Raw genomic sequence first — 14,827 nt, 5'->3', positions numbered from 1 at the left:
ACACGTGATGACGTATGTGATTACTATGTTAACAATGTCGTCAGCGTTCCATATCAACATGGACATGTAAGAACAACTATACGTGCCATTTCTGTTGCTGAAAAAGTTTGCGGTTGAATTTGAGTCATTCATGGTCGAGTGATTACAAAAATCTTGTGTGCTCTCGCGGGATCTCGCCTGATATATATCTTCACTTCCAACTGCAATTCAGTGCACCTTTCCCAGTGTAATCTGTCACGAATCAGAGAAATAAATGACCTGTTGGGGAAAGGGACATTAAAAAAATATCGTCAAATTTCACCTCACCCGCAGTTCATATTCAGTGAGATAAGTAATTTAACAAACAACAGCAGTCACTGTTATATTTTGCCACAATCAAGATAGAATATTTCACAGCATAAAATAGATTTACTTAAGGTAAATTAAACTGATATGGAACGATTATAAGCTTGCGACTTGATTACTCGGGAGTTACGATTGACTCAGAACTGAAGGTTGACACATCGCTCAGTATTAGCCATATTTTGCATGTGTTCGGCGGACAAATGTAAGCGAAGAGCTTGGGACCTCGGGCGACCCATGGCCAATTGTGCGGAATGGAAGAACAACGGAATGGCACTAGCTTTACGTTATTGCCCTAACCTACAAATAAAAGGTAACCGCAAGAAAAATAGTGTCATTCCGCCATTTCGCTGATGGGCAACTTATGTAACGTCGCCTTCTTGAATAAAATACCCAATTAATTCATAATTGCGGACAAAAAGGAGACTCATCGAAAAAAATCCACAAGCCTCTATTTCTAAAAATATTTCTACCTGTTGGGATCTAACTAAGGGATAGTCTTCTTCACAGAACGAGCACAAAGAACGTCTGCGAAGGAGGCTAACTAATTGATACTTAACGCACAAAAGGTGTAGAAATCCCACTTTAATCGGTGATGGCCAGCCACAGACAAGGCCGTGCTGAACAATGTTAACCTGACTACCGAGGCCAACTGTTGCTGTTTTCTTTGTATTGATTAGTTTACATCTTTAAATTTTTATTGTCTACTTTTTAAATTTTATAGTGTAGTTTTTCAATCGAACGAACAATCGAACGAATGAGCGAAAGAGCGAGCGAACGAACGAACGAACGAACTTTACATCGACTGTGGACTTTAATACATTATGTCCTTAGATTCAATCTTGAGAACTTAACTAGTGGAGTTCCTTACCATTTTTTCCCTTCATTAATATTTCAGGCTTGAAGTACCAGCACCGTTTACAGCGAATGCTTCTGTTTCTCTCTGACGCAAGCTTAATTTTCTTTTGTTTGCTGCGCTGAACAATTTAAATTAATGAACAATTCTTTTTACCGATCAGATCTCTTGAACATTTTAATACAGTTTCCGCTAAACATTCGAGCAATTAAGGCGAAAATAAAGTTACCAAAAAGAGCTCATTTTCAAAATAATAGCAAAATTTCAAAATAATTTCAAAAAAACGCGCGAAAAAAAAAAAAACATCGGGCGAAATTTAAACACGCGAAAATTAATACCATATTTATATGAAACAAGAGTATCAAAACAATAAAAAATGTAAACGTTTCGAACAGCAAATATCTACCCTTTAAATATCTTTCCTTCTTGTTGAAAACCTCTTTTTGTGCAGTTACCAGAGTTTCCGTTTGCAGGCTCCCTCTAGCTACATGTACATTTAGCCAGACCTTTCTATATTTCCAGGTATCAAACGATAAATTAATGAAATAAATTATATGTTATTTTTTCAAGTCTATTTAACTTCATTTCGATTTAATTGGTATTTTAGTTATTCTAGAGCGCCTTCGCTGATGATTTTTTGTGCGAATTTGTCCAAAAAACAGTAGATAAAATATTCGTCAAATTAATTTTGACTTCATTGAAGGAGGAGTGGAATCTGGGTACGAAATGAACCGAGTGACTTGCTAGGAACTGGGTAAGAGATTGTTCATGGTGTAGATAGACTATGACGCATACACAACGTGTATTGCAATTTTTTCGTCTAAAGATGTTGCAGAGCTTGTGTAGACGAATAAACGTCCAAAGAATTCCAGCTGCCCAGGTAATTACATGCGTATTTATTGAATATAAATAGCTGTTAGCTGAAAATATATCAAACCCTTGCGTTGTATTTTTTAAAACACAAATCGGGATTGTAGTTTTTGTTAAGATTCTCGAACCCCCGCTCCTTCTGCGGTGACCTCCGGTTGAATAACCACTCATATAAATTTTAAGTTTTATAGCACATAATTTTCGTAAGAGCCCTTCAAATGACTGAAACCTTTAGAAGTTGAGAGGTACGGTACGAGAGGTACGAGATGATCGAATTCTTTAGGGTGACTTTTTAATTTAACAAAGATATTTGCATTTGAAATAAAAGGACCATATTTGAACCGTGAAGTGGGGAAGGGGGAGGTGTATTTTAACTTACCTGGTGATCAAGCTGTTAGACTGTTTTTCAACTGGGTGTTGTAAAACCAAGACCAAAATAATCTCTCTGGCAATCACTGGAAAAGTCACAGATAATCTTTTGACCAAATCAAAGGAAATGAATGTCAACAGGGCAAGTGTGGGAAGCCAGTGAAAAACATAAAGTAAGACACAACTGTTTTTGGTTTTACATGTACTTCTCACTGATAGAGTAGTTTTCAATTGACTGCTTTAAAACCAAAGTGAAAGTAATCACTCTGGTCAATCACAAAAGATGTTGTCACAGGCAGACCACCCTATGTGTTCGTGGTTAATGATTGTTGACAAAAGGTTATGTTGAAATCAATGGCGCATATAGAAGATATATAGAGAAACATTACGTCGGCTTCGATTTACTACAAAATATAAATTTTACTCTAAATGATTCAAAAAAAGTTAAGATGAAATGCTGAATGTGTCTTGTGTCGTGTTTTTTTGCCGCCCCGAGCTCTTTAAGACGTTTATTTTGCGAGATCATTTAGCCACCGTTAGAAGAGAGAGAGAAGAGAGAACAAGGCAGGCAGCTTTACCGCCGGCGGTCGCGACCTTGTCTAATTCAAGCTGGAACTGACGCTAAACCATCAAAATTCTCGCCTCGAAAACACCGGCATCCGATCAACTAGATATTTCTCTGTCCTTGTGCCGAATTAGAGCTCCACACTTCCAATATTTTTCGAGTAAAGCGATCCCGAAGTCTCAAAAGTAGCTTTCTCCATATGATCAGTGCAAAATTCTGGATCAAAGGAATTTGAAACATGCGAATAACAAAAGGAAATTTGACACATCTGTCAAACATCAATGAAATAAAATAACAAAAGAAAATTAGGGCACGTGCGTTTGATGTTTGACAGATGTGTCAAATTTCCTTTTGTTATTCGCATGTTTCAAATTCCTTTGATCCAGAATTTTGCACTGATCATATGGAGAAAGCTACTTTTGAGACTTCGGGATCGCTTTACTCGAAAAATATTGGAAGTGTGGAGCTCTAATTCGGCACAAGGACAGAGAAATAACTAGTTGATCGGATGCCGGTGTTTTCGAGGCGAGAATTTTGATGGTTTAGCGTCAGTTCCAGCTTGAATTAGACAAGGTCGCGACCGCCGGCGGTAAAGCTGCCTGCCTTGTTCTCTCTTCTCTCTCTCTTCTACCGGTCGCTAAATGATCTCGCAAAATAAACGTCTTAAAGAGCTCGGGGCGGCAAAAAAACACGACACAAGACACATTCAGCATTTCATCTTAACTTTTATTGAATCATTTAGAGTAAAATTTATATTTTGTAGTAAATCGAAGCTGACGTAATGTTTCTCTATATATCTTCTATATGCGCCATTGATTTCAACATAACCTTATGTCAACAATCATTAACCACGAACACATAGGGTGGTCTGCCTGTGATGTCGTCAATCCAGTGAGCCAATTGAAACTCAAGGAAATACATGTAGCCAGCATGAAGCAGGAGTAAACATGACTTACAATGTATGCAAGCAAGTCATCAGTGGTTTTGATTTTACTACTGATTGGCTGAAAAAAATGATGTGAGTTTTTAAACCGATCTCTAAACATAGTAATGCAAAACCAAAGGAAATGTGAATTACATAATTATACTTTTGACGCTCAAGAGAAAACCACTCTAAGTTGAGAAAGTAGTACAAGATTTTTAAACCAATCACTTAGTTAGTGTGGTAAATTATGGAAAGACTAAAGCAAATGTGGATAACTTTTAATACTCAGGTGAAAACCACTCTATTTCATATCATGTTTTACAAGACACAAACTTGACATTTTAATCTAACAAATGCCCAACAGTTGTGTAGCAGGTTTCTGAGTGAAGGAAAAGGAGATGAAGGTCTCACGATCTGTACACAAGATTCAAATGGCATAAGAAGAATTGTGCTGAATAATCCAAAGAAAAGGTAAAAAAATATAATGCCAACTTCAAGCTGTCAATTTAATTTGCATGCACTCTTGAAGACAGGGTGCTTATTTCAGCCAGGGGACCTAGCTACTCTACAAAACATGTGTTGTTTTCTTTTTTTTTTTCTACTAAATAAAGTAAATATGGGGCACTTATAAGAGTAGGAGTTCTTATTGGAATTATGTGAGTATTTATAATTTTATTAAAAAAAAAAAAAAAAAAAAACAGAACACTTTTTAAGTGCTTTTTGAAAGTATAGTGAGCTACAGGGTGGATCCAGACACAGTCAATGACGTGGTGGCATGGAAGAGGTCCCCTGTGTAATATGAGTCAAATGAGTCTATGAGTCAAATGAGTCTATGAGTCATCAGGTGATTTTTACAGTGGGATGCAAGAAAACTTAGAAACACTCCACTTTGCTTATGGTTAGTTCTACTCTGGTGTGCTTGCAGTTGAAAGTTGTACTCCAGTTTGCTTGTGGTTCCACTCTGGTTTGCTTGCAGTTAGCTTTTTTTGTTAGTAAGGGCAGCACTCTAACGACTAATTTAAGTTTTGACTCAGTGACTCAGTGACTCGTGACTCATTTTACTCATAAAAACTTTACTCTTGGTATGGAAGGGTGAAGATGAGACATTTCTTGGTTGATCAATAGAAGGATGGCATGCAGTTGAAAGTTTTCCCCAAGCTCTGTATCTAGACCAGTACTTACAAAAAAGTCATTTAACGGTAGACCAGTCCTGACTACTGCAAAAAAAAGTTAAGAGGATCAATTTCAATTGTGTGACTTTGTGTTTCAGGAACATGCTTTCTTTGCCAATGCTACTGGCACTTAGGTCTAACCTGCTTCACAACGTGGACTGTGATTTAAGAGTGATCATCTTGTCAGCTAATGGGGCAGTTTTCTCTTCTGGGCATGATCTAAAGGAACTGGTAAGGCAGTACTTAGTACAAGGAACCTCTTGGGCTGAACTTTTAAAGGGTTGCACAGGTCTTAATGGGTGATAAAATTTACACTCTATTCAACTATTCCACCAATCTTACAACTAGAGTTCATGGCAAAATTTTATACTTTTATGCAACCAAGGTCAATGCAGTCTACATGTACTAAAACCAGGAACACTTAAACAACCTGTAAATAAAACCCCTACCTCTTATCACTTACCACAGATCGGGTCTAAGTTTTTGACTACTTGGTTAGCTATTCTTAGTTTAGTTTGGTTATGTTTCAGCAGTATTTCTCATGTTGTAACTCATGTAATACATACATTTAAATTACCGGTATGTAACTGGAATTCTCCTCTTTAGAGTACTCAGATTTCTGTAGATTTTCTAATATAAGTGACTTCTTTCATGGGCAAAGAGGCTCAGTCCATACTGACTAATAGTCAATAAAACATTGTTTTTACACAGTCAACCTTTTTTAGCAGAAAGATGCAGTAATGATTGATTAATTGATTGACTGATTGATCAATCAATTGGTTGACTGATTTTTTTTTCTTTTGCAGACTGACGAGGAAGGGACAGATTCTCATGCCAAAGTATTTCATCATTGTACAGAAGTGATGAAACTGGTGGAGGTAACAACTATATCATTATAAGGCTGCTTAATTACAGCAAGAAGCCCAAAAGTGTGAATTATTTGCAGTTCCAGAAAATATCCATACCCACCCCATGGAAGGTCATCGGAAATCCCAAGGGGGTGGGGGGTTTCAAAAGGCAAAATTTTTAAGGAAAGTATGGGGCTTACCTGTAACTGGAGTTTCGAGAGGGGTGGGAAAATTCAAATCAAAAAACCTTCCGTGGGAGGGGTATAGATATTTTATGGAACAACACAATGTGATTGCTGTTAAGTTAATCAGAAGCAGAAGACAGCTTCAAGCTGATAGCTGACTGGATTACATCTGAACAAAACAATGTAAAATTATTATGATTTTATATGGTCACATTTTCGGGGTCCTTGCTGTCCAATTTAATTTTTTATACTGTCGCATGTACATGTATGCAGTAATAAATTATAGGTAGTAAGGTTGTAAATGTTATACATCATAACATGTATTTTGTGATTTTGTTACCACAAAGAGGTCCCCCATTTTATGAGTCAAATGAGTCATGAGTCAATGAGTCAAGCTGATTTTTACACAAAGTAGGAATTATCTATTGAACCATTGTTTACCTTTTTTCAAGTAAGCTAACAAGCACTTCACATTGCTTACGGTTAGTTCTACTCTGGTATGCTTGCAGTTAGTCCCACTCCGGTTTGCTTGCGGTTAGCTTTAATTTGTTAGTAAGGGTAGCGCTATTTTCAAATTCATGATTTGACTCATTTGACTGGTGACTCGTGACTGGTGACTCATTGACTCATTGACTCATTTGACTCATGAAAACTTTAGTCTCGACCTTTGGCTGTATTTATGGGGTGGCTGCATTAACAGGGTTTTATTTAAAGCTGGGACAAAAAAAAATGATGTACCGTAATAACGATGTGGCTGTATATGTAAGCGAGGTGGCTGTAAGGCAGGCTTCCACTGTAATGTATAACAGTTCCAGATCTGTACATCAAAAATCTAATTAACTTGATATTTAAAAAAAAAATATTTGCATTTTATCAACCACTGCTAGGTTATTATGCAACAAAGATTTATAAAGACTAACAACTTAATAATTAAATCTTTTTTTATGTGCAGTGTATAAATGAATTGCTTATTAATTAGTTTTTTACAGTACAATTTAATGATTAAGTATATTGGTTGACTTTTTCAGGACATTCCTGTACCAGTTATAGCTCAAGTGAATGGTAAATATCCCATTTGTCACTACTGTATTTTGTTATACTGTACTGAGTTTTAGAATATAGCCGCTGTATACGCGCGATGGAATTCTATCGGGCATTATTTTTAATAGAACATAGCTGAAAACTATAGAAGCCCGGTACCCCGGATGTGCGAATTGTTTGTCGAATTTCGCTGAACGACTTCGTCGACTTCGCCTCTATTCTCTTGTTTTGTTGTTTAAATGATGCTTTAAAGCAGCAAGTTTTTTATCAGGAACGTTTTACCTGCTTAAATGGAAGTAAGACAGTGCCAAAGGAAGCGACAGATGAAGAAAGAATCGTTGAAATTTGTTGTTTTTCTTTGGAGTTGTATACGCCACTATTTTGCCGTGAACTGCCCCAAATTGATTGGAAATTATTTAGCAAAATAAGCCGGACTCTAGAAACGCTTTGAGGTAAGAAACCTTTTTGTAGCCACAATCTGAAGACAGAACACTCCACTTTTGTACTTTTTAATCGAAATAAGAGGCGAATTTGAAAAACTTGCTGCGAAACGAACGCATGAAAATTTTTCATTTGAATGAAATTGAAGTAGGCTTAACCAAACTTGAATGCGTAAATATTTCAACAAGATTTGTCGGCTTTGTGAGAATCTTTTGGTAGTTGGAGAAAGGACTATATAAATAGGAAATATGAATGAAATGGTATCTTGGTTTATTTATAAAGAAGCCGCCAAAGAAAAGAATAAACTAAACTTTCACTTTTACCGATGTTGCGTGCGTTTGTAAATGCCGTGAGCGGCGGCGAGTCTTGTAAGTTCTGTGCTCTTTTTAATGCTATATTCTAAACCCACTAGAAGATGGTTTTCCTATGTCCTATAAGAAAATAATGCACTTTTGAGGTCAAGAAAAGCAGCTGAATGCCCTCGCCTGACGGCTCGGGCATCCACTAGCAGCTTTTATAGACCTCAAGCGTGCATTATTTTCTTATAGAACATGGAAAACCATCTTCTAGTAGGTAAATAAATAACTAACCAATAATGCTGATTATTGCATTTTCACATTGTCAGTAGGTGTGCATTGTGTACACAGCTGTTGTTATTGGGTCACCACTCTTTCTCTGCTCTCAAAAGTGTTACTATGAGGGTGTGTTTCTTTGGGATGATCTGGATCAGGAATGTGGTAACCAAAATCGTGCAGATTATGCTGCATCAAAGGAGCCTTGTGGGTGGATTCATTACCTCCTTTGATGCACCATGATCCGAGTGATCACAAATCCTGATTTGGATCATTCCAAAGGAATGCACCCTAAATTATGAAGAATGAAACTTGACAGCCAATAATTAGGTGCACATGCACATCTTTTTTTTTTTTTTTTTTTTACTTTTATTACAATGAATATATCCTCTTGTGTTTTCAATACAGGACTTGCAACAGCTGCAGGATGTCAGTTGGTTGCTAGTTGTGATATTGCTGTAGCCACCACCAAGTCACAGTTTGCCACTCCAGGGTTAGTGAAAATGGTAGCTAGAGTTCCTGAAAATAGGATGAAGGTATTCCGATTAAGTGCATTGTGCCGAGGTAAGACAACAAAAACTTAAAACAAAAGGAACTTATGATGAACAATTATATTTTGGCATTTCACTTTCTTTGACTATAACATTTTCAGACTACAAGATGATGGTGATTAAGTACAGATTAGTACCAAAATATAACATCATAAGTTCTTTTTGTTTTGTATTATTTTGTTGTCTATATACCTGACACAATGCACTTACTCAGATTAACCTTTATCCTTTATTATTGAAATTGTTCAGCGGGAGATGGGTTTTAGAGTTCCTGGGAAATGATATAATAAGCCCAGGATGATATTTTGCACTACTGATGACTCCATCAGCATATTCACTGATTGAATGAACAGTTTAAAAATAATAATGTTCAAACATAAACATAAACTATTGCTGGCATTGATCTGAACTGTCGTCTCAAGTTGTTCTTGTCAAGTTAGCTTATTGTAGCGTGACAGTTCCAGGCTGTCATTCACATGCAGATTACCTTCATTATGTCAATTATATTAGAAAAAATGATGAAGAACTTGGGTGAACATAATAGATATGCTATAAATTTCTATACGCCTACATGTAGTTCTGGAAGCACACTTGCAAAATGACCACATTTCAAGTCAATGCCAAAAAATATGGAACATCATAACCATGGTATAATCATATCTGTAATATTATTTAAAATTCTTGATTTTGATTGGTTCTGTTCTGTTATGATAATATAATAGAGTATAAAATCAAACTTTTTCGCACTTTATCTTGGGCCGTGGGGCCTCCAGTGAGCACACAATAGCAATTATAGAGGCATGCATCTTATAGAGGTGTTTGTCTTATGGAGATGTCTGTCGTATAGAGTTGTCCATATTATAGTGGTGTCCATCTTTTAAGGGTGTCTGTCTTATTGAGGTGTCTGTCTTATGCAAAAGAGGTGTCTGTAAAGAAACAGTTGACTTTTATGTTGAGTTATTATTGAAGGATTACATTTTGTTTATAGTGTCAACATTGGCTTGTTTTGTTCAACTCCTGGAGTTGCATTGGCACGTGCAGTACCAAGAAAGGTTGCTTTAGAAATGTTGTTTACTGGCAATCCTATCAGTGCAGAAGGTAAACATTGCCCCCTCATTTCTCACGACAAAGGTCTTGTTTTAGCAATATCAACCAGAGTTGCTTTTTGTGTAATGGAAGGAAGAGATCTGACCAAGTCAAAAATGAGAATCAGGTTTGCGATGGAGTCCATGTTCAATTGGAAAACCATGGCCATTAAATTGTTCTCCATTCTCGTCCCCAGAGCCACCTAACCCTCTTAGCTGACTAAGGCCCGGTTCAGACGTCAATCTTTTCATGAGCCGAACCTAATTCCTTGAATTAAGTACGTGAAAAGATCGGCGTCTGAATCAAATTAGAACGGCTATTTCAATTTGGAACGGCTCACCCGTTCTTCCCGCCTGGCTTGGCCGAGAATTTCGCCTTTGGAACGGCTTTGATTCAGATGCCGTACTTTTCATGTGCCGATCCTTAATTCAGAAATTATTATAATGTATTTTCAATTGACAACTTTGACTGGTTTTATTGGAACTTTTATTAGGAACGGCCTCGGAACGGCCAAAAAGTACGGCGTCTGAATCAAGAGGCGTACTTTTGTCAATTTGGGTCGGTCCAAATTCGAATTGAGTTCGGCTCATGAAAAGTATGGCGTCTGACCGGGCCTACTGTAAGTCTGGGGCGCGAGGAAAAAGTAGCTCTGGGGACACTTGATTTGATTGGCTTTAGCAGTCAAATCAACTGTTTTTAAATCCCTTTGTTTTAAGCGATTTTACTATGGTTGATTTGTATTGATTGGCTACATTTATTATCTTTGTTAAAAATCGAGCCAGTGAAATAATGTGTCCCAGAGCCACTTAAGTTTGTTCCTCATGCCCCAGGCTCAGCCTGCTAAGAGGGACGAGCGGCTCTGGGTATGAGAATGATTGTTCTCTGGAAAAATACTTTGGTCCCGTGTCCCAGCCCCAGTACCACTGCACCCTTTCTATTTAACTTTAGAAGTAATCCAGCCTCAAGGCCATTGACACTCACTGAAAGTACTAGTTGAATCATTTTGATTTTTACATTGAGCAAATGACTTTGCAAGGTGGGTCTAGGAGGAGGGTGAAGGGAAGACGTCCACTAGTATCCGCACTCTAATATTACATGTTAGTAGTTCACCGTGGTGTGTTTAACTTTTCTATCAGAGGCCCTCAAGTTTGGTCTTCTCAGCAAGGTTGTACCAGAGGACAAACTAGAGGAAGAAGTCAACGCAATTGCAAATAAAATTGTTTCCATGAGTCAACCTGTTTTAGCCATGGGAAAGACCTGTTTCTACTCACAAACCACGAAGGGCCGGGATCAGGCTTACGCGTGAGTTGAAGCTGCAAAGATTAAGCTGTTTTCATTACTGTGAATGTGCTTGTATTTAACACTCCTGGTAAAGTTTTGAAGTTCGCCTTCAATACTTGCATTTCACTTGAATTACACAAATAAAAGAAAAACGCAGAATTAATAAACTATAAAAGATAACAACTAAACGGAATACAATAATTGAACAATAATCGAAAAAACACAAGAAAACACGATTACCTACAACATCTGTGCGGCGACTCCGGAAAACAAGATCTAACAATTAATGATTACATAACACGACACCGAGAAACTGAACAAAGAACTAAAAACTGAACAAAAAAAACTGACGAGAATTCATAACTAATAGAGAGATTAAGCATGACGTTTATTTTTCCCGCGAACGGCAAAAATTCATTTTCTGCCATCTGCCGTTTGACGCTCGTACACGGACATGAGTAGTTTTGTGTTTTTCGTGAAAGTGGGATTTTTCTCTAAATATTTTTATAAGGGATTAATTTTACAATTCGATAAAAAGGTAAAAAGGTAACAAAATTAAAGGCAAGCTCGCGTTTGCCGCTTTCGTATAACGTCATGCTTAATCTCTCTTTTAAGGTCATTGTCCTGTATTGCGCATCCTTACTGCGCATAATTTTATAAACAAATGTTGGCTTTTTTCTATGCGGCTTAGTCCGCGAGAGAAGTAAATTTTTGCTTTCTCGTAAACGAGTCTGGTGACCTATGAATTTTTTCTCATATTTTGGGTGTAGCGATCAAATTCTTCCTGTAAAATGAAAACAGATCAATTCTTATGTTTGAAAAATAAATTATCGCTAAAAAAGTGTACTTTGCCAGTACTCGCAGAGGAATTATAAAGGAATTATATAGAATATTCAAGGTCTTCCTGCTCCTAAACGAATCTGGTGACCCCCCATTTTTATTTCAAAATTTAAGTTCCCTTAAAGTATTAAACCAATAAGCGAAGTTTGGTTAAAAATCTGTGTTCAGTTCTATTTCAGGGTTCAGGGTTATGACCTTAACAGCGAAAAAAACGCGAACACGAAAAAATACAATTCTGTTCATGATTTGACTTATGTTTGTCAGACATAACGATTTTTTTTCCCTTTTCTCCCTAATTTTTTGTCTCTTTTGCAGGGAGGCCGAGGCTGTGATGGTCGAGAACCTGAAACTACACGATGGCCAGGAAGGAATCAAGGCTTTTCTTCAGAAGAGAAAGCCATCTTGGACGCATACAACAGACTGTCGTTAACTTATAGTTGAAATTGTTAAAAAAAGTCTAATCTGACACAAAACACCTTACAAGGCAATGCAGATAAAAATGGTAGTTTTATATGTGAATACAGGCTAGTCAGCAAAATAGTTTACAATTACTCATGAGTACTGATCGTGAGTAACCTTGTGAACAAGATACTTAAACACCTAGTCTTAACTCTAGTGCGGGGAAAAATATATATTTAGGCAATTTTGACGTTGACTTCTGGAGTAAGATGAAATACGTGGCGTGCGGGGCGTTCGCTCCAGTTCCTTGGCCAAAATTGGCTAAAATAAAACATTTTTTTAACCACATGCAAATAGCCACTTTTTGTAGGAGTCAAGCATTCAATAATTTGTTGATGGTGAAAATTAAAGGAGAAAGTTAAAATTCACTTCGTATTTTAATAAAAAAAACTACATTATTTTAACTTAAAAGTTACTTTTACTAACCGTTACCGCAACTTAAGAACAGATGACAAAGTGTGCTAATTATATATATATAAAAAAAAAAAACAGAAACAAATTAGTGAGTTAACCCGTCTAAATTTGGAATAGAATATAATTGTTTATTTTGGTTTTTGCTTCTTGCTGTGGTACATCTGTAAGATATATGACATTTCATCGCGAATGTCACTCTTTTCTTGCGTCAAGAATCTTCTCTAGGTAAGCTCGATAAAATAAAACATTTCCATGTTGTATCTAATTTTAAAATACCGTAAAATTCCGATAATATTGGTATCTATAACAAATTTTTTGAGATTGATTGGTTCTGCGCACGCCTGTTGGTCGCGTTACTTGTATGCGATCCCGACACCTGTGCCATCCGCGTGTTAATCACGTGCACTCAGATGTATTTTCCTTCTTTTTCACAACTGTTGGTGAAACTGATTGAATACATATCTGACTTTTCTGTTCAAGTGGTTCTGAGAGACTTCACAGAGAACCCACACAAACTAAGTGAATGTTGGCGTTTCAAAACTATTAAGGAAATGTATACGTATGGGAATACCGAATTGTTCCAATCAGCATAAACAATTGCTGGTTTTCACTGTCACGCAATCAAAAAATATTAAAATTCGAAACTATTCAACTACAGAAGCTATGAATTTCAAATATTAAAGATGATAAATAGATAAACAATTTCTCCAAGTTTCAGGTCTGTGTGGTGTACCGTTCGCGAGTTAATTTCCGAACCTTTCCACGCAAATTTATAAAGCTTTGTATGGAGACGCCATAACTGTGTCCTGCCGAGGGACACAGTAATGGCCGCCATGATGTCAGAGAAACCATCTGGAACTCAATTCTGTTTACAACAGCGGCTATCCTTGGCTTAAGAGCTAGTACACTTTCACATAAACACCACTTTATACCGTAGAATTCCGGTTATAAGCCCTGGGCTTATACAACTTCGTAAGGGGTTTTGGGTGGGCTTATAAGCGGAGGGGCTTATATCCGGGAGGGCTTATAAGCGGAATGAAAAAAAACGTTTCAAAACGAACCACGGGAGTGTTGATGACAATACGTTTTGAAGTTAAAAACACATAATAAAGCAACATTTAGCCCTATTCAGTACTGTCATCTGGTAGAGGGGGGCTTATATCCGGGGGGGGGGGGGCTTATAACCGGATGTATTTTTTTGTTTCCAGGTTGATGGGCCTATAACCGGGGGGGGGGGGGCTTATAACCGGAATTCTACGGTATCTGAAATGTTCAATCTGCACAAAACGGAAAGGAAAGGCTTTTTTTTCAAACAAAACAGCCTTGTCACGGTACTCAGCTTGATGTCACATACGACAACGAAGTTAAATATTCAAAATGCTCCGTTTTAAAAACGAATGACACTATCGATCTGGAAAATTGCAAAAATATATATTTTTAGTTTATCTTTCGCCTAATGACAACGAAAATTTAGCAAGTCTAGTGAATTTTGATTTCAGAATTTTATGACGTAACATGAAAACCAAGAATTGTGAGTAATGTTTTACATTTAAGCTCAAAATAAATGTCAATGGTTATGGTTAGCCATCCTTATGACACTGAACGGCGAAATCCAGCGATATACTGGGTTTGACTGGATTTTCGTCAACATCATCGTCATCAACACCACCGCAACCATCATCATCGTCATCATCATCATCATCATCATCATCATCATCATCATTCGATTTATATAGTCGCACCATCGCATGATAATTAGATCAAGCCTACAAAACAGTTTTATTTTTCGACACTTAGAAGGGAATGCAACCAAAGGTCATCAATGGCTATCGACTTGACGGAACATGAAGACCACGCACGAACCCTACAAACAAATATTTTCAATCCCTTAATCTTTCTGGGATATCTTGGATTAGAGAAAAACAATAGAAGTGTTTTTTTTTTCAGCCTTTATTTTGTTATTACCACTTTTACAAATCGTCTCACGCCTGCAGGTAATTATTTTATGAC

General features: G+C 37.1%; 2 protein-coding genes across 2 annotated transcripts in view; one reads left to right on the top strand and one right to left on the bottom strand.

The window, feature by feature from the left end:
- The window catches only part of LOC144665097 (uncharacterized), a 115,550-nt gene that overhangs the window by 32,057 nt on the left and 68,666 nt on the right, over nt 1–14,827 (bottom strand). The gene's annotated exons all lie outside the window — the stretch shown is intronic.
- Nucleotides 2,015–13,477, top strand: LOC144664787 (enoyl-CoA hydratase domain-containing protein 3, mitochondrial-like). Its single transcript, XM_078526002.1, has 9 exons — nt 2,015–2,078; nt 4,292–4,398; nt 5,198–5,330; nt 5,906–5,977; nt 7,161–7,194; nt 8,595–8,679; nt 9,726–9,835; nt 10,960–11,125; nt 12,260–13,477. Exons 1-9 carry the CDS (start codon nt 2,025–2,027, stop codon nt 12,372–12,374), a joined length of 876 nt encoding a protein of 291 aa, XP_078382128.1. The 5' UTR covers nt 2,015–2,024; the 3' UTR covers nt 12,375–13,477.

Source organism: Oculina patagonica, chromosome 9 (assembly GCF_052425735.1).
Source record: "Oculina patagonica isolate OP01 chromosome 9, crgOcupat, whole genome shotgun sequence".
NCBI lineage: Eukaryota > Metazoa > Cnidaria > Anthozoa > Scleractinia > Oculinidae > Oculina > Oculina patagonica.
This window is presented reverse-complemented; position numbering and strand designations above follow the sequence as displayed.

Coding starts and splice junctions, on each gene's coding strand:
- LOC144664787 (XM_078526002.1), top strand. CDS start 2,025: ATGTTGCAGAGCTTGTGTAGACGAATAAACGTCCAAAGAATTCCAGCT. Junction 8,680..9,725: donor TCACAGTTTGCCACTCCAGG/GTTAGTGAAAAT, acceptor TTTTGTTTATAG/TGTCAACATTGGCTTGTTTT. Junction 11,126..12,259: donor GGCCGGGATCAGGCTTACGC/GTGAGTTGAAGC, acceptor TCTCTTTTGCAG/GGAGGCCGAGGCTGTGATGG.